Source organism: Delphinapterus leucas, chromosome 15 (genome assembly GCF_059928025.1).
Source record: "Delphinapterus leucas isolate spDelLeu-1000000601 "Yukka" chromosome 15, BTC_Dleu_Yukka2, whole genome shotgun sequence".
In the NCBI taxonomy this organism is placed as follows: Eukaryota; Metazoa; Chordata; class Mammalia; order Artiodactyla; family Monodontidae; genus Delphinapterus; species Delphinapterus leucas.
Genome location: NC_143143.1, coordinates 65,371,607 through 65,392,221, shown reverse-complemented (window position 1 = coordinate 65,392,221; position 20,615 = coordinate 65,371,607). Strand labels below are relative to the sequence as shown.

The 20,615-nt window shown below is 40.2% G+C and overlaps 1 protein-coding gene across 5 annotated transcripts in view; it reads right to left on the bottom strand.

Annotated features, from left to right (window-relative positions):
- The window catches only part of PHF20 (PHD finger protein 20), a 134,676-nt gene that overhangs the window by 61,075 nt on the left and 52,986 nt on the right, over positions 1-20,615 (bottom strand). For 4 of the 5 annotated variants that reach the window (XM_022592532.3, XM_089896804.1, XM_022592531.3 and 1 more), the window contains 5 exons: positions 18,598-18,677; positions 14,838-15,225; positions 10,208-10,321; positions 9,103-9,291; positions 8,003-8,182 (listed from right to left, as the gene is read on the bottom strand). In XM_022592532.3, coding sequence (XP_022448240.1) covers positions 8,003-8,182; positions 9,103-9,291; positions 10,208-10,321; positions 14,838-15,225; positions 18,598-18,677 — 951 coding nt within the window. The remainder of the gene's footprint in view (positions 1-8,002; positions 8,183-9,102; positions 9,292-10,207; positions 10,322-14,837; positions 15,226-18,597; positions 18,678-20,615) is intronic. The other variant, XM_089896806.1, reaches the window with a different exon arrangement.

Genomic DNA, 20,615 nt, shown 5'->3' with positions numbered 1-20,615 from the left:
CTCTGGCATTTAAGTCATGAAAGCAAATAGCTTAGAGCCTACTCCAGAAGAGAACAGCAATGGGATCCATGCTGCTTTTACTCCTCATAGCTCAAGATCCAGGTAACTGGGCCATTACCATTACTATACACTCTCTTGGAAAATGGGCAAGTGCTTCAGTTAGTTGCAGTGGTTTCAAAATTATTCCCCAGAAAATCCTATGTGCAACATAAAGAAGCAAGACAACAAAAAATCTTCCTATCATCTTTCCCAAGACTCACCTGTGCCACCCTCACTTTAACTTATTTCCATCTTCTCCACAAACCAGAGATACAGCTAAATTAACTGACATGAGACAGAAACTGTATGTGTGTGAAAACTTTAAAACAAGCACTGGGATTTAGCCTCTGACCTAGTCCTCTCACTCATCTCATCTGCTCAGCATATTTCCCAGTGGCGTAGGAACAATTCATTTCCAATTTCAAGTGATGTCTAATGTAACACCACCCTTAAGACAGCATAATGAAGAGCTCAGTCTGCTGAGTTAAGGGACATGGCTGTTATAGAGAGTTTTCCATGCCAAAACATGGACTACTAAATTCTGAGATTAAATTTCCACCAAATCTGCGCATCAAGTCTAATAATTTCCCCCACAGGAAAGAAAGTAGGCTGAGGAGAGGAGCCCTGCCACTGAGAGGAGGCTCAGCAAGAAAGGAGAGAGCCCTTGTATCCACAACCTCACATGGCTGAGGCATGACACTCTGGACCCAGGGGAACAGAAGACATAAAGGCACCAGGGATGAGCCAGGAATGATACTTGAGTACTTTCAGTTTACTATTTTCAAAGAACTGCTCTGCCACTGCATTTATGTTAACTACACAGAAACTGATCAAGACCAAAAAAAAAAAAAAAAAAAAAAGAAGAAGAAGAAGGGGACTTCCCTGGTGGTGCAGTGGTTAAGAATCTGCCTGCCAATGCAGGGGACAAGGGTTCGATCCCTGGTCTGGGAAGATCCCACATGCCGCGGAACAACTGAGCCCGTGCGCCACAACTACTGAGCCCACATGTTACAACTACTGAAGCCCAAGCACATAGAGCCCGTGCTCTGCAGCAAGAGAAGCCACCGCAATGAGAAGCCCAAGCACCGCAACGAAGAGTAGCCCCTGCTCACCGCAACTAGAGAAAGCCCGCGCACAGTAACAAAGACCCAACACAGCCAAAAATAAATAAATAAAATTTTTTTTTAAAAAAAGAAGAAAATCTGCCCCTCCAATCTAAATTGAAATTATCCAAACAAAAGTATGCAATTCTGTAGACACATAGTCTTTACAGAAAACTCTTATTAAAAAAATTTTAAATGTCATTAACCTTTTAACACGGTAAAATTTTCTATTTACAATTTAAATTACCTTTCTTTCTTTCTTTTTTTTTTTTTTTGCCACGCGCACAGCTTACAGGATCTTAGTTCCCCAAATAGGGATCGAACCCAGGCCACAGCAGTGAAAGCGCTGAGCCCTAACCACTGGACCAAATTTAAATTACTCTTAATGTTTGAAATTTGCCTTTCCAGAAGAAAGGCAAAGAATTTCAAACCTTATATTTATTATTAAATATATAAATTAGATTTATATTTAGTATAACACAAATGAGTATATACGTGTATAGATTTCATGATAGCTTATATTAAGTGAAGTCACAAGTATGTAGTGTCAAAATACAGAATCACTAAATATTCAACTGACTACCTTCTCTCCATTTCAAATAGCCTAATAAGAGATGTGCTACATCCTCTATTCATATAGTTTCGTCTACTGGAATACCTAAGCCTCATGTGTTACTCATGGGACAGTGCTATACATCCATCAAGATTCAGCTTAAACGTCATGCCTCCCAGGCAGGCACTAAGTCTGACTGATCTGCCGCCACTGATGCTTATTAGCACAGCGCCTATTACTTAGCAGGTCAACAGGACACTCTAACCGAACTGAGCAAAACAAGATACACAACCAGAGCTTCCACATCCATGTGTGCAGCATCTCTTCACACCTTTCAGTCCCTAACTACAGGAAGACAACTTCATTTAACCTCTACTATTTCCCTGAGTCTCTCACAAAAAGCTTGTCTGCACATTCTTCTCCAGGAACAATGCGTGACCCACAAATCTTCACGAACAATGCATGACCCACAAATCTCCACAAGTTTCTTCATTCTTCCTCTGGGCTCATAAATACCCAGGAAGCTCTACTCTGGGAACTACAGGGCCTATCCTCTCCACACAAGTGAAGGAAGAAAGTTACAGACCACCCAGGTTTATCAAAGGAACACTTCCCAGGTCCAGAACCAAGTCATCAATAGAATTTCATGAGTTTTGATTCCATAACTTTTTTCTGGCTAAATTCTCCAATAAGGCCACGTCTTCCCCCCATTAAATCTGCCTTAGTTCAGAATATAGCTGAGTCCACAGGAGGGCTATCCTACAAGTCCTTCAGCCTTCATGGGTATTTAGGAAACAGGAGAATTTACCTATACTAATTCCCTTCTACCCTATTCTACCTCTTTCAATTAATGATAAGTCAAACTTTACAAAATAAACAATTTTTTTTTCAAAATAAACAAATTTTTAAAGATGAATGTTAATCAAACCTTGGAACATGAGCCATGGGTAGAAGACATATTTTGATCTCATCAAGATCTTTAAAGGGTGGCTTATATTATAATTAAAATGATTTTAATATGGAGTTTATAATATGGGAAAATGCATATGTAATAATACTGATTATACACATACTATGATCATAACTATATTTTTCAAATACTGAGGAAAAAAGAAAGTAGACTGAAATTTTTTAATTTCAGTATTATGAAATACAATAAATAAAAGTGACACCAATGTATGGGACTTCCCTGGTGGCGCAGTGGTTAAGAATCCACCTGCCAATACAGGGGACAGGTGTTCGAGCCCTGGTCCGGGAAGATCCCACATGCCGCGGAGCAACTAAGCCCATGTGCCACAACTACTGAGCCCGCGTGCCACAACTACTGAGCCCATGTGCCACAACTACTGAGGCCTGCTTGCCTAGAGCCCTGCTCCACAGCAAGAGAAGCCACCACAATGAGAAGCCTGTGCACCAAAATGAAGAGTGGCCCCCACTCGCCACAACTAGAGAAAGCCCACGTGCAGCAACAGAGACCCAACATAGCCAAAAATAAATAAATTAACTAATAATAATAATAATATACAAAGGACACTTGGCAAATCAATAACAAAAACAAATAATCCTAGGGGAAGTGGGCAAAGAATATGAAAAGACAATTCACAAAAATAAATAAATAAAAATATTCAATAAACATATGAAGGGGCTTCCCTGGTGGCACAGTGGCTGAGAGTCTGCCTGCCGATGCAGGGGACACGGGTTCGTGCCCCAGTCTGGGAAGATCCCACATGCCGCGGAGCGGCTGGGCCCGTGAGCCATGGCCGCTGAGCCTGTGCGTCCGGAGCCTGTGCTCCGCAACGGGAGAGGCCACAACAGTGAGAGGCCCGCGTACAGCAAAAAAGAAAAAATGAAAAACTGCTAAACCTCATTTAAAAAAATACAACTTAAAAAGTAAAACCGGGCTTCCCTGGTGGCACAGTGGTTGAGAGTCCGCCTGCCGATGCAGGGGACACGGGTTCGTGCCCCGGTCTGGGAAGATTCCACATGCCGCAGAGCAGCTAGGCCCGTGAGCCATGGCCACTGAGCCTGCGCATCCGGAGCCTGTGCTCCGCAATGGTAGAGGCCACAACAGTGAGAGGCCCGCATACCGCAAAAAAAAAAAAAAAGAAAAAAAGTAAAACCTTGCTTCTAATGTTAACATAAATTAAAGAAAATTCAAACGATGAATAGTATCCATAGATAGCAAGAATGTAGGGAAAACATACTCTCCCATACTCTTGGTCATTATATAAAGTGGAATGGTCATTTTGAAGGTGATCTGTTGATGCAATTTAAAACTTGCATTCCGTTGAATCCAGCAATCACACTTACAAAATGTATCCTATAGGTCTATTCATCAGGCAGTCAAAAATAAACGTTCAAGGATTACCACTAGATTATTGTTTGAAATACTTTCTTATTACTCAGAAATAATCTAAATATCCATCAAAAGGGACCATTTATCACAAACATAACATTACCAAAACTAAGAGTTTGTATTACCAGTAACATCCAAATAGCTATTAATGCAACAAGCAATCACTACTTCAGACAAAAAAATCCCTCTGTGTAGCCATGGATATGTACAACTTCCTAAACGGTGTGTCTATTATCATAAGGTAGAGTTTTCTCTTTCAGTAATGGTAGAAGACCTCATATGGAAACAAACCTTTTGCTTACAACCATTATAAACTCTGGGGAAAAATTATAAAAAAAACAAATATCTAAAGGCACTGAAGAGCAACAAAGAGAGGCAGAAAGAGGAGTCGGATATTTGGAATAAGAGAAGGGCACTAGGTGAGTTTCCCATTTTTCGAGGCTTTTCACCTAAAGGCAGGCTCCAGTAAGTAGCACTGTGTAGCTAAAACCCTTTAGTCTTACTGGCTAAAGAAACAGAAGACAAAGTTCAGTGCAACTACAACAGCTAGAAAGTGAGGGGTAAAATCCTAGAAAGAAGAGAGCCACAAAAGGGTGGCCTCACTTAATGCATTTAAATTCTGTGTAAATCTATGGCTGATCTCTGAACGTACAGAGTTTCAAGAAGACCAACTAAGGCTCAAAGACTGAACGGAGGTTTCAGACACTGCCCTTGCAGAGGAAAAGAACTTGGAGTTTGAGTTCAGCCAAATGAATTGCCCTTTAAAACAAAGAAATCATTATTCTTCAGAGGAACATAACATAATCCAAACTACAACTTACCATTCACAATGCACAGCATATAGTCCAAAACATTAGACATAAAAAGAAAAGGGAAAGTGTCACCTATAGAGAAAAGTCAATCAATGGGGATTAACGTCAGGATAATCTAGATGGTGGTAGACAGCACCAATTAAAACTATGCTCATAGGCTTCCCTGGTGGCGCAGTGGTTAAGAATCCGCCTGCCAATGTAGGGGCACAGGTTCGAGCCCTGGTCCAGGAAGACCCCACATGCCGCAGAGCAACTAAGCCCGTGCGCCACAACCTCTGAGGCCTGCACCCTAGAGCCCACGAGCCACAACTACTGAAGCCCACGTGCCTAGAGCCCGTGCTCCGCAACAAGAGAAGCCACCGGAGTGAGAAGCCCGCACACCACAACGAAGAGCAGATCCTACTTGCCACAACTAGAGCTAGCCCACGTGCAGCAATGAAGACCCAATGCAGCCAAAAATAAATTTTAAAAATAAATTAATTAATTAAAATAAAATAAAATAATAAACTACGCTCATAATGAATAAACTGAAAATCTCAGCAGAGAATTTAGGGAGATAAAAGGGACATTGTGTAGAACTAAAAAGTACTAGAAATAAAAAATTCACTGGATGGGCTTAAAAGCATATTGGAGTTGAGAGAAGAATTTGAAAACAGATCAAAAAGTTTTCAATCTGAGGGCTTCCCTGGTGGCGCAGTGGTTGAGCGTCCGCCTGCCGACGCAGGGGACACGGGTTCGTGCCCCGGTCCGGGAAGATCCCACATGCCGCAGAGCGGTAAGGCCCATGAGCCAAGGCCGCTGAGCCGCTGAGCCTGCGCGTCCGGAGCCTGTGCTCCGCAACGGGAGAAGCCACAGCAGTGAGAGGCCCACATACCACAAAAAAAAAAAAAGTTTTCCATCTGAAAATGAGGGGGGAAAACTAAATGAAAACAAAAAAGACAACAGAGTCCCAGTGACCTGTGGGACAGTATCTAAAGGTCTAACATAAATTTGATGAAATAAATCAATTTTCATATTCAAGCTCAGTGAATCTCGAGCAGGTTAAATACAAAACTAAAACAAATTGAAATACATCGTAGTTAAACTGCTAAAAACCAAAGATAAAGAAGAAAATCTTGAAAGCAGCCAGAAAGAAAACACATTACAACCGGGGAAACAACAATATGAATGATCACTAACTTCCTTTCGGAAACAATAGAGGACCGTGAACAATATCTTTAAAGTACTTAAAGGAAAAAACTGTAAACCCACAATTCTATATCCAGTGAAAATATCCTTTAAGAATGAAAATTAAATGAAGTTACGTTCAAATAAACAAAAACCAAAAGAATGTCACCAGGAAACCTGCACTACAGAAAAAAAAAAAAGAGGAAGAAGAAGAAGAAATGAAGAACACTAGATATGGTAGATACGTGTGTAAAGCACTATCTCTTTTGTATTATTCTTTAAAATACATAATTGCTTAGAGCAAAAATTATAATACTAAATTGTGGACTTTACAGCACATATAGATACAATTCATATCTTAACTAGAGCATAAAAAGGGGGTGTTAATGGATTATACAACATTTTACATAAGGTGGTTCAATATTAACTCTAAACCATGAAAAGGATATATATATATATCATAATGTCTAGAGTAACCTCTAAAACAAATGCTAACAAGTAGAGCTAAAAGCTAATAGATGAATTAAAATGGGATTTTAAAAAATTCAATTGACCTGAAAAAACAAGAAAGTAAAAGAACAAAACACAGGATAAACAGAAAACAAAAAGCGAGATGGTAGACCTAAAAGCAACCATATCAATAATTTCATTTAATGTGACTAAACATTGCAGTTAAAATCCAAACCCAACTATCTATCTATAAAAGACACACTTTGAACTTAAAGACATAGTTATATTGAAAGAAAAGTGATAGATATACCATGCATACAAAAAACAAAAGAAAGCTGGAGTACCTTTTTTGAAAGCTGGAGTAATATCAGACAAAGTACACTTCAAGTAAAAGACAATCACCAAAGCCAGAGTTATACTTCACATTACAAAGGGGACAGTTCAGGAGTTCCCTGGTGGCCTAGTGGTTAGGATTCCAGACTTTCACTGCCACAGCCCAGGTTCAATCCCTGGTCGGGAACATCCCGCATGCTGTGCGGCACAGCCAAAAACAAACAAAAACAAAAAAGATTGAAATCCTGCGGAGTATGTTCTTTGACTATAATGGAATTACATTATAAATCGTAACAATAAGGTATCTATAAAATACTTCCCTGGTGGCACAGTGGTTAAGAATCCGCCTGCCAATGCAGGGCACACAGGTTTGAGCCCTGGTCCGGGAAGATCCCACATGCCGTGGAACCACTAAGCCCATGCACCACAGCTATGGAGCCTGAGTTCTAGACCACGCAAGCCACAGCTACTGAAGCCCACGCGCCTAGAGCCCGTGCTCCGCAACAAGAGAAGCCACTGCAATGAGAAACCTGCGCACAGCAACAAAGGGTAGCCCCCGCTCGCCGAAACTTGAGGAAGCCCGTGCGCAGCAACAAAGACGCGATGCAACCAAAAATTAATCAATTTAAAAAAACAAACAAACCAATACTTGGAAATGAAACAACACACTTCTAAGTAACCCACAGTCAACGAATAAATCATAAATATTTTGAATTGAATGAAAATGAAAATACAACATACCAAAATTCGTAGAATGTAGCTGAAGCAGTGCTTAGTGGGAAATTTTTTAACTTTACTCATATTGGAAAAGAAGAAAAATCTAAAATTAATGACCTATGTTTCTAGAAACATTTAAAGGAAGAAAACAATAAAGATCAAAACAGAAATCAATGACATTAAAAAAAAAACAAATAGAGAAAACTAAAGTAAAATGTTGGTTCTTTGAAATTATCAACAAAAATTGATAAATCCCTAGCTATACTAATCAAGAAAAGAGAGGAAACCCAAATTGGCAATATCAGAAATGACAAGTATATAGCATTTTTTAAATGTATATAGCATTAAAATAAGAAAACATTATTAATAAAAGGTAAAAAAAAATCATTAGGAAAATCCATTTTTTTTTAGTTCACAATCAAAGGAGAAGCAAAAGTATAAGAAGAGGATTATGTTAACTCTAAATATGAACCTGCCACCGTAGAAATCTCTTGTAACTCAGCAAGCGGGGAAGCCGATTCTGTTTTCATAGTGTTTTCGCCCATTGACTTGCAGTTCAACTCCAAGCCTGCAGGCCCCAATCCATCCCCAATGGAGTGGCAAGTTAGTGCAGATGAGACCTGGCCAGCTTCCAAAGGAGATTTCAACTGACCTAGAAGAAAAAGAGAAAGATTGGGGAACATATATATGTACATAATCTGAGAACCAAAAGTCCCACAAAAGACTGATAAGGGGCTTCCCTGGTGGCACAGTGGTTAAGAATCCACCTGCCAATGCAGGGGACACGGGTTCGAGCCCTGGTCCGGGAAGATCCCACATGCCAGGGAACCACTAAGCCCATGGGCCACAACTACTGAGCCTGCACTCTACAGCCCGCGAGCCACAACTACTGAGCCTGCACTCTTAGAGCACGTAAGCCACAACTACTGAAGCCCATGCTCCTAGAGCCTGTGCTCTGCAACGAGAAGCCACCGCAATGAGAAGCCTGCGCACTGCAATGAAGAGTAGCCCCCACTCGCCCCAACTAGAGAAAGCCCACGGGCAGCAACGAAAACCCAGTGCAGCCAAAAATAAATAAATTAATCAATAATTTAAAACAAAAAAAAAAACTGATAAAGCCAGGGTCTTTTTAGAGGAAACCATTCATTTCATGGTATACAAGAATACATTCACAGGTTCCAGCACACATAGCCAGGGTTGTGAGCATATCAAAGACGAAGGCTAGTAAGAAGCCAAAGTGAAGGGAGGATCTGCTGGAAATATTAACAAAAAGGCAGAGGGACTGGAGTGAGATGGCATCAGAAAGACAGAGACAGGAACAGGGCTCTTCAAGCACTGCACCTCCAACCCAACACTCAGACATATATAAGCAAAACCAACCACAAATGCAAACAAAAGTTTGTCTATTAAATCTTCAGTGAAGAATATAAGAAACACTGCAGCCAATTCAATAACTTGATTTCAAGACCATCCAAAACTTGTATAAGGCAGTACACAATGACTGATTTAGACTAGTTCTCATTAGACAGGGAGCATGTTGGCAAGACCATCCCAGAACAGACTCTGACTCACCTTCTTCAGACTCCTTGGTACCAGTTGATGTGTTTTGCAAAGGATCAGTAGTAACCGTATCAACCAAATCTGATACAACCAAGTCAGGATCTAGGATCTCGTGGGTCCCATTAGTGGACAGCCTGGAGGACCGTCTCCTTGATAAGTCTTTGTCAGTGTTTTCCGAGTAGTTTTTTGACTTTTCCTGGGCTATAAACCATTAAGAGAGTTGTAGTCAAGAGACCTGAAGAAATAATTCTGCTACTACAGATTTCTGGACTGGCTGCCTCTATAAGGGCTTCAACCAGAGACTTCTAGAATATTAGATCAATGATGAAAGGAAATACCCTATCCTGGTTTATAGTTTTAAGTACAGGTACAGTCCTTCTGCCAGGATATAATTTTCCTAATTTAAGGATTCATGATCTGAAAATATGTGCCAAGGTCATGTCTCAATCTTGACAAGTTTTATTTTGGGGGTTTCCAACATAGAAGTCTACATACTAACTTCCCAAGTCAGTAAGGTTTACAGAGCCTTAGAGCCATCACAAATCCTTTCTGGAGCCAACAGGGTACTTTTAAAAAAAATCAATAAATAGTATTTTTTTAATGGAAGTGTAGTTGGTTTACAATGTTGTGATAGTTTCAGGTGTACAGCAAAGTGACAGTTTCAGGTATGTACATATATATATGTACATATGTATATGTGTACATATATATATATATGTTCTTTTTCAGATTCTTTTCCACTATAGGTTATTATAAGATATTGAATATAGTTCCCTGTACTATACAGTAAAATCAGTAAATAGTATTTTTAAAGTTTCACTCAGCATATGAAATCCATCCCTTCCTAAGCCATTAAATTTCCAGTGGAAATCGTATCAGATGGAATTTATGGGTATAGAGACAACACCACTGACCCCAACATTAACACAGCTCGTGCTCTGAGATTTATTTTTCCTCTAGCAGAACTCCTCTGATCCAACCACATCCCACTCACACTAGCCCCTGTGATCAAGGACAAGCATCAGCGCCTATAAGGAATAGGGGACAAGATGGACACAGGGGAATTAACCCAATGGATGTCAAGTTCTAGCCACACATACACAAACTGAAGACTCACATGAATTTTTGTCAAGCCGAGGACGTTTTAATGGGACTTCACTTCCTTTTGATATCTTCCGTCTTCTCAATTCCAATGTTATTGGTTGCAAAGTTTGAGAGTTTGAGTCCACAGCTACAATGTATATAAAACCACACAAAAATAGGTATGTAGTTTCTTAGTGACCAATCCTCATATTACATGTAAATAAAACATATATATAAACATCCACACACATCCTTGCATGATAAATAGGCCCTCAAAGGGAATTCTTACATAAGCCAAAAAGGAAAAAAAAGTGAAATGGGTGAGAAATTACTTCCTTTTAGGAGATGCAGACACCCTGCAGACTGACCTCCTGAATCTTTTTGGTTTCTCCTATGATCCAGCTCTATTCATATATTTATCTCCTGAAACCCTCTCTTTAAATACCCCAACGTGACTGCTTTAAAATATGAGGGCACAAAGGCAACAGAAAAGTCATTTTTATCACAATCAAATCTTCTTATCAAAATTTGGTTTATACAATACTCAGGAAATCCACCAGGCAGGCTAATTCTTAAAATGTGTACCCTGGGACTATGGCTTGATTATTATTTTCAACCTCTACTTGCTAAATTGGTTAGCTTGGCATTGGTCCTAATTTTGAAGGACCAAAAAGAATATCAACATTTACAACCTCTTAAAAACAATTCCAGAAAATTCTCAGGAGACTATGCTATTTGATAGTCAGTGCCAGGCAAGGCTGCTTAACACTGGAAAATCCAGCCCTGACATAATTTAGCAGTGCAGAAGCTAAGCCCTTAGATAGTACTCACTCTTTTTTTTTTTTTTTAAAGTTTATTTATTGATTTATTTTTGGCTGCGTTGGGTCTTCGTTGCTACGCACGGGCTTTCTCTAGTTACAGCCAGCGGGGGCTACTCTTCATTGCAGTGTGCAGGCTTCTCATTACAGTGGCTTCTCTTGTTGCGGAGCAGGGGCTCAAGGCGCGGGGGCTTCAGTAGTTGTGGCGCATGGGCTCAGTAGTTGTGGCTCACGGGCTATACAGCACAGGCTCAGTAGTTGTGGTGCACGGGCTTAGTTGCTCCACGGCATGTAGGATCTTCCCAGGCCAGGGATCGAACCCACGTCCCCTGCATTGGCAGGCTGATTCTTAACCGCTGCGCCACCAGGAAAGTCCCTCACTCTGTATTTTTAAACCTAACGCTTAAGAAGTTCTCCCCCATGAGGAAAGGTGAGAATCCAAAAGGCAGGCAAAAGAAAAAAATAAAAGAAAAGAAATAGTGGGGGACTTCCCTGGTGGCACAGTGGTTAAGACTCCGCCTGCCAATGCAGGGGACACGGGTTCGAGCCCTGGTCCGGGAAGATCCCACATGCTGCAGAGCAACTAAGCCCGTGTGCCACAACTACTGAGCCTGTGCTCTAGAGCCCGCAAGCCACAACTACTGAGCCCGTGTGCCACAACTACTGAAGTCCACACGCCTAGAGCACGTGCTCTGCAACAAGAGAAGCCACCACAATGAGAAGCCCACACACAGCAGTGAAGAGTAGCCCCTGCTCGTTGCAAGTAGAGGAAGCCTGTGCGCAGCAACGAAGACCCAATGCAGCCAAAAATAAATTAATTAATTAATTTTAAAAAAAGAAAAGAAAAGAAATTGGGAAGCTTGAGGCAAAGGTAGGGCTGGGGGTCTGATGAGGGTTGAAATGAGAGAAAGCAGCAGCCAGGAGGAAGAAGAGGGAGGAAGGGAAGGAAATGGGAGGGGAATGGGGAAGGGAGAGAAAAGACTCATCTAAGACCAGCAGCTTCAGATCTGCCATGTCAAATTGCCAAAGGACACAGGGCTGAGCTCTGAGGACGCAAACCTGATGAGAGTGCTGAACTCTTTGGCTCTTCCTGTGTTCAATCTTCTCAATGTGCCAACATTATTTTGTTCCAAGGGTGGGAACTTGGAGATCACACACATTCCAAATTAAACACAAACAACCTTCCCCAAACAGCTCAGATCCTGTTCCAATAAGGTCTGTACAATCTAGAGAGCTCAAGACTCCACTGTGTCAATGAACTTATTCCAAGCAATTTTTAAAGGGGATTTGAACTATATATTAGATACTGGCAAACCTTCTTCATTTTGATACCACATACAAACTGGGGCTGACCATACAGAACTTCAGTGTTTCCCAAACTCTTATTACAGTAAGAATTATCTGGGAAGGTTGTTAACAATTAGCATTCCCAGATCCTGCTTCAGAAAATTCTGACTGGGGAGGAATGCCTCAGGCAAGTGTTAACAGTAAGCTTGGAAAACTCCAGTTCTCTATTAAATTGATCCTATCTGGTGTGAAATCCTACACTTAATAAAAAGGCCTGCTTATTATATCCCACATCTTAACATGGTACACTGCCCAGAGGTTTAAAACCTCCAGGACTTTCTCAATTAGGGTTCCTCATTTGAAAACAGAACACAAAGGTTATTTTCTCAATTCTCCCAAGAGTGGTTTATCATTCTACTAACATTCTCAGTTTGCAGAAGTCAATTCATTAGAGGTCACAGATACCTTGGGCATTAGAGCTTAATTCTCTCTTGGAACACTGCTGAGAAAGCCAATGAGGCCAGTGCTGTCCAATAGGAATACGAGGGCCATAAATGGAAGCCACATAGGTAATTTTCAATTTTTAGTTGTCACTTTAAGAAGTTAAAAAAAGTGAAATTAATTTTAAGAATATATTTTATTTAACCCAATACATCCAAAACATCATTCCAACATGTAGTCAATAATTTTAAATTATTGAGATATTTTACATTCCTGGGTGTTTCTTTCTTTCTTTTTTTTTTTTTGTACTATTTGAAAACCAGTGTGGTTTTTTGTTTTGTTTTGGCCACGCTGCATGGCTAGCAGGATCTTAATTCCCCGACCAGGCATTGAACCCGGGCCCTCTCTCGGTGCTAAAAAGCACAGAGTCCTAACCACTGGACCACCAGGGAATTCCCTCCCTTGTGTATTTTACAAGTTACAGCCCATCTCAATTCAGAGTAGCCACATTTCAAGTGCTCAGTAACCACAGGTGGCTAGCAGCTACCATATCGGACAGCACAGGTCTAGGGCCTAGTTAGGCGTAGGGACAACTCCAGCATGCTCAGATCTTGAGAGTGAAACCCACTTATAACCACTGAAGGGGGAAGTGCCTTATTTCATCTAGGAAGAAATCAATCTATTGTCTTATTTCATACCTTAAAATTAGAAGATGTAAGAAGGCTGTCTACTGGGAACAAGTACTAATACATTTATTTGAAGTAAATAAAGGTAGAGCTTCTGCCACAGAAATTAAGTCTGGTGTAGCTGTCTGGATTGATAGATAGGACTGGCTTTGCATTCTGCATCATAAGGGAACAACAAATGAGCTAACTCTGTAGTTCCACAGTTTTGATGAAAATATATTTTGTCATATTTTATGTTTTAAATTTACCTTTGGCAGCTATTCAAACTTGTAAGAAAAAAACAGGTATCACTTTTTTTTTTTTGGCCTCGCCACATGTCGTGTGGGATCTTAGTTCCCTGACCGGGGATCGGACCAGAGCCCCCCGCAGTGGAAGCGTGGAGTCTTAACTGCTGAACTGCCAGGCAAGTCCCCAGGTATCACTTTAAAACTAGGGGATTCGGGCTTCCCTGGTGGCGCAGTGGTTGAGAGTCCGCCTGCCAATGCAGGGGACACGGGTTCGTGCCCCGGTCCGGGAGGATCCCACATGCTGCGGAGCGGCTGGGCCCGTGAGCCATGGCCACTGAGCCTGCGTGTCCGGAGCCTGTGCCCCGCAAAGGGAGAGGCCACAACAGTGAGAGGCCTACCGCAAAAAAAAAAAAAAAAAAATTAGGGGATTCACAGTTTTTCAATATTTATGTAAAGAACATGTAAACAAGAATGTCTGAAGGCCACTGCCAGATAATTATAGGCAGTGTTCAGTCTAGAGATCCTGGGGGTTCTTCACGCCACTCAATCTAGAGAAGGAACGTTTGCCTTAGGAAAAAATTCAGGGTTTGTTTCTTTCTTGGCTATTCCAGAAGAATTCCATATTTCAACTTTTTAAAATAATTGTGTATTCTTCCCTAAATCCTCTAACCTTGACTCTACCAATTAGCCATCTCAGCTTTTTATTTAGACAGGGAAAATTTCCGATCCATAATCACTCTCCAGAGATCTCAATTTCAAATGTACCCATACATTCCTAGGTCCAGTGTTCTTTGTTGTCGCCTCCTCCAGATGCCCACACCTATTTACTTCTCCTTTCCCATTTCATGTCACTCATGAAAACACTATTTCCTGATTCTACGTTCTAGTAAGCTTACTTAAAGTGAAATCATTTGAATTGGCAAAAGCAAAAGGCCTTAGCTTATTAGGCTTTGTCATATAAGCTGAAGGATCTAGTGAAGAGTTATCTGTCACCCCAGAAGCCCAGTCAAGGACATGTTTCTGAAACTTATGTTCACCTGGATATATGCCTCCCATAAAATTCAGCTCTATGGGCATGACTTGATTTTAGATGACAGGATGATTCAAAGTCGGTCACAAAAACAAAGGCTTGAAGTACAGAAGTTATAAAGAACCACAAAGGACCACAGAAGAACACTCTGGCATTGCACACTTGGGAAACTCACCAGTAGGAGCTATGGAAGGGGGTCTGCCTCGCTTTCTTTTTGGCTCCCTCAAGTTTTCTTGTGGACTCTTCACAATGTCATTTTCAGGTTTCTTATCCACTTGAGCATCTCCAGAATACTCTCTGTCATTTTCTGAAATGTTCTCCTTATCTTCTTTCTCGTTCTTGGGAAGGCTCTTCTCTGACACCTTCCCCTTTTCAGAGCAGATTAACTTTCCTTCTTTATCAGGCTGTTTGGGTCTCTTTTCTGTCTTTAAGGCTTTGTCCTCTTTGTCTTTCTTCACATTGGCTGTGGCTTTTCTCTGCTCTTTAAACTTCTCTCGTTTATCAGGAGATGATGAAAGACTTTTGTGTTCTGTTTCTTTAGGCCTAGCATTATCCACGATATTCTAAAATGAGCAAAAGAGCGATGAAACGCACTTTGTGATTACTTGCAAATATAAAATCAGATGGTTTTTTGCGAACTTATGAAGACAAACAAATTAAAAGAGGACATGTATCAGGTCATGTAATGGAAAGCACCACTGAAAATATACACCCATATTCTGAGGTTTGAAAAACAGTCCTAAGTTTAAAGAAAAGAACAGCCATGTTCAATTCCTTCTGAGACAAGGCTATCTCCCCTTTTGATTAGTAAGTCACTAAAAAATTATTAAAGGGACAGACAACTACCCCAGGGACCTCTTCTGGGAAGCAATGTTTTTGACAGAGATGCCTTCGTGCCCCGTCCGTCTCCTCCCAAGAATGACTACACTGACCCAGGGCCTTTCAGAGGCTGACTCAGTGTGCCAGCAGATGCTGATGTCCTGTGTAGAGAAGAACCCAAACGGATAACTAGAGGCGAACCAGAAAGCTGTAAAGATTTTCCATCTCAAAAACAGGGTCTTTGCTCAGTCGAACAAGCCACCTACTGCGTTCCTGAGCTACTGAGTTTTTGTGCATTAGGAGAAAGTACTTCTTCTTGGTTACTTTCCTCCTAAATTACTTTTTCAAAATTCATCTTAAAAATCTTGTGTCCTAGTATACTGTCTCATAATAAAGCCAGCTCTGAAAGCTCTGGAGGTTCCAAAACTACAAGTAAGTTTATTTGTTTAAGTATCTTTCTTCCAAGACCTCAAGAGAAGACCAGAGACCACCACATCATGTTCATATTGGGTCCCTAGCACCAAGCACGCACTTGGCACACAGATTTTTGCCAGGAGCAGGAAGGACTGCCTAAATACACAGTGAGTAAAAGTTTAATTTGTTCCAGAGGGAAAAATAATAAACAAGGAGAATCCCTGTGGTTAGAAACTAAAAGAAAATATTTTTTTCAAGTCTCCAAAATTTTCTGAAAGCAGCCAGGTTTGAGAACAAGCACTCCTCAGTAACTGCTGGCAGAAATATAAATTGCAACCACCAGGAAGGGGGGTTGGCAATTTAGGTCAAAAGTCTTATGTTTATACTTTTGAACTAGAATGAATTCCTAGAAATGAAATCTGCTAACAAAATAATCAGACGTGTGTACCCAGATTTACAAATATCCTTAAATGACCATTAGAAAACTGGTTACACAAAGTAGGGTTACATACATATTATAAATACTACTTAGCCATTAAAAGCTATATTCCCATACAGTACTTAGGAACTTGGGAAAATGTTATTTTGTTAAAAGAGCAAGTTACAGGGCTTCCCTGGTGGCGCAGTGGTTGAGAGTCCGCCTGCTGATGCAGGGGACGCGGGTTTGTGCCCCGGTCTGGGAAGATCCCACATGCCGTGGAGCGCCTGGGCCCGTGAGCCATGGCCGCTGAGCTTGTGCGTCTGGAGCCTGTGCTCCGCAACGGGAGAGGCCACAACAGTGAGAGGCCCACATACCGCCAAAAAAAAAAAAAAAAGAGCAAGTTATAGAACAGTGACATATGACTCAAATTTGGAAAAGAAAAATATATATACACAAGTATCTTTTTAAAATACAGAAGGCTATACATTAAAATGTTAAGAGCAATTGCATCTAGATGATAGAATTATACAATTTTTACTTTCTTTGCGCTTTTCTGTACTTTCTAAATTTTCTACAGCAAACATACATTGTTTCTATAACTTCAAAAAAAGATAAATGTTCCTGAAATATAGATTATCAAACCACTTAGGGCAGTACAATCCTATTTTAAAAAGAAAAAAACAATCTAATACTATATGAAAAAAGCTTTAAAAATTGTCTGACAGATATTTGTAAGAAATTTTGCTTTGTAAGTGGCCTAGCTGAGAAGTCATTTATCTAAACCACTATGTCCTCTTGGAAAAGAAAAACAAACAGGAGCCATGGGCCTGTGCTTGACCACCTGCCAGGTCTGAGATGACATGAGACACTCAGAGGCAGCTGGGAATTGAGGACTGAAGACCCACAAATCCACACAGGGTGAGGTGCCCATCCCCAAGCTAAGGCACTATGAGTACTATCAATCAGAGGAAACAGATGAACGTTTGTTATGTGGAGCCCTAGACTTCCATTTGTGTAGATTCTAGATACAATCTGACAGTTCTGGACATGTTCTTAATACAGTCCTCTATCTATATTAACTCATTCCACAAACTTAACATAAAAATTGCCAAATTGAAGGCCAAAATAATGTTTTAGAGTGCTGTGTAGTTCCTTAGATGCCTGAGAAGCAAATGATCAAAGAGAAAACATCTTCAGGGCTAAAGCTTTATAATTCTGTCAATTTTCTGAAGAGGAAAACCAGAAAGGCAAAAACACTTCTGAGATTATCTTTAACAATATCATGTATCATGATGCTTTAGAATTGCTAAATATATGTTCAGGAGAATTTATTAGAAGGTTCCAGGATTACCAAATACTGTCATATCAACAACCACCCAAAGAAGTAAATAACAGTTACAATCAGAATCTTTCCCCTCAGCTATTTCATTAAGACATAAATATAAAAAAAAACTAAAAGGGAAAAAAAAATCATGAAGAAAGTAGGCAACACTTCCAGATGGCCAGAATCTATCTGTGTGCACCACATTTCCAGTATCAAAACTCAGGACCCGGGGCTTCCCTGGTGGCGTAGCGGTTGAGAGTCCGCCTGCCGATGCAGGGGACACGGGTTCGCGCCCCAGTCCGGGAAGATCCCACATGACGCGGAGCGGCTGGGCCCGTGAGCCATGGCCGCTGAGCCTGCGCGTCAGGAGCCTGTGCTCCGCAACGAGAGAGGCCACAACAGTGAGAGGCCCGCGTACCTCAAAAATAAAAAAACTCAGGACCCGTGCTTAGACAAGTACATGGATGGTGAAAGGGACAAAAGGAAACAAAAATTTCAACCCAGGCACATCTAGCACAAGTGCTTGCCAAATCTACGCCAAATGGTGGCTCCGTAACCACCAAGCCATGGTCCTGAGCTGAAGGACAAAGTCAGATGAGGAGAAAACATCTCCATCTCTTCAACCACTCAGCAAGTTCCCTGTGAGGGGAAACAGCTCTGTGGGCAGAGCACAGGAAGACAGAAGAAAGAATAACAACCAGGCGCTTTGGGAAAAAGACAGATAACAGGTAATGGTACGCAAGTACTGGCACTTCTGAAAAGAACTGGTATGAAAAGAAAAAGGCAGAGAGAGAGACAAATATTTACAATTTCTGAAAACTTGTGTATTGCTTTCTGGTGAAATCATGTCAGATGAAGGAAGGATTTTGTCATCATAAACAAATGTAACATCTTTGAGAAACAAAACTATAACATTAGCATTATTCATACCACAAAGCATAAGACCACATTTCTCACCTGATCTTTCGAAAAAGCTTTCACATGAATATGTTTGACAGTCTGAACTACTCCATCATAAAATTTCACAGTGTAAGTACCTAAAATTCAAAAAGATATGATTTTAACTTGCACTTTCATGAAAGCAACAAAACTTTTCAAAGCATAAACACAAGGGAGTCCCAACCACAATAATAAACATATGGAAATTAAAGTTGTTCAAGAATCACATTCAATCTTACTTATGTCCAAGATAATAATAGTACACTTGCCTTTTCCTCTTTATCTTACAAATCTTTTTATCTATACAAATCAAAATCCATCCAAAAAAAACCTCATTTTTATGGTGCTTCACTAAATCTTAAAAACTTGCACTGACTTAGACCAAGAACAAAGAGCAGTAAAACAATTAATGTAAGGAAACACCAACAATGAACTATCAGAGAAATTAAGGGAACAATCCCGTTTATTGTTGCATCGAAAGAATAAGATACGGAGGAATAAACCTACCTAAGGAGGTAAAAGACCTGTACTTGGAAAACTATAAGACACTGATGTAAGAAACTGAAGATGGAAAGATATACTGTGTTACAGTCTTGGTGGGAATGTAAACTGGTGCAGCCACTGTGGAAAAAACAGTATAGAGGTTTCTCAAAATACTAAAAATAGAATCACCACATGACCCAGCAATTCCACTCCTTGGTATGTATCTGAAAAAAACAAAAGCACTAATCCGAAAAGATACATGCACCCCAATGTTCACAGCATTATTTACAATTGCCAAGATATGGAAGCAATCTAAGTGTTCATCAACAGATGGATGGATAAAAGAGGTGGTATATATATATATACATATACACATACAATGGAATACTACTCAACCATGGAAAAAGAATGAAATTTGCAGCAACATGGGTGGACTTGGAGGGTATTATGCTAAGTGAAATAAATCAGACAAGACAAATACTATATGATCTCACGTGTGGAATCTAAAAAATACAACAAAGGAGTGAATATAACAAAAAAGAAACATTCACAGATACAGAGAACTAGTGGTTACCCGTAGGGAGAAGGAAACAGAGGAGGGGCAAAATAGGGATAGGAGATTATGAAGTACAAACCATTATGTATAAAATAAGCTACAAGGATATATTATTCAACACAGGGAATATAGCCAATATTTTATAAGAACTACAAATGGAGTGTAACCTTTAAAAATTGTGAATCACTATATTTACACCTGTAACATATAATATTGTACATCAACTATACTTCAATTAAAAAAATAGGATATAAGGAAAATGCAGATTTACTTATTGCTTGGTGAATTATTAATGTTTATCACTTAATCTTTATTTTCTGGGCTTAGAAGTAGTAATATCTTTTAAACTTTAAAAGAAATACGACCATCTGCTAAAGGTATTATGTTTTTAGAGGTCATATTACTCTCAAAATCCATATGAATTAGGTGCATATTACAATATTTCAAAATAGAGACTAGGCCAAAGCACTAAACGGTGACCGCTACATTGTTAGTTTTGTTCCTTTTTTTTTTTTTTTAAGTCCAACAAAAATCACTCTCTGCTAAAAAACTGAAGCTGGAAATCCAAATAATCTTATCTCGCCAAATAACACATCCAACTACAAAAGTTCTCATTAGCTGTACCCAAACCAACACTTTCAACCTTTTCCATTTTAGAACCCGCCCATGTCTCTCTCTCTCATTTTTTTTTTTTTTTTGGTTCCAGGGATCTATTAAAAAAAAAAAATCACAGTTAATCTTGTCAAGATTATCAGTGAACCACTGGTAATCATGTAATGATTTACCACTCGTAAACATGGTCAGTTTTCAGGACCAATTTGCTACCCAACATGGAAGAAAAAAAATAAATCCCAAAGATTGGGAGCAGAATAATGCAACGATGAAGTTAAGATCTTCTGGCTGGTTGCCTCCTTCTTATACATTCTCTCCCCACCCACGGGCCTGCTCCTCCAGCCCTGAATAAGGCCCTGCCCATGGCTAGCCACCTCTTCAGTGC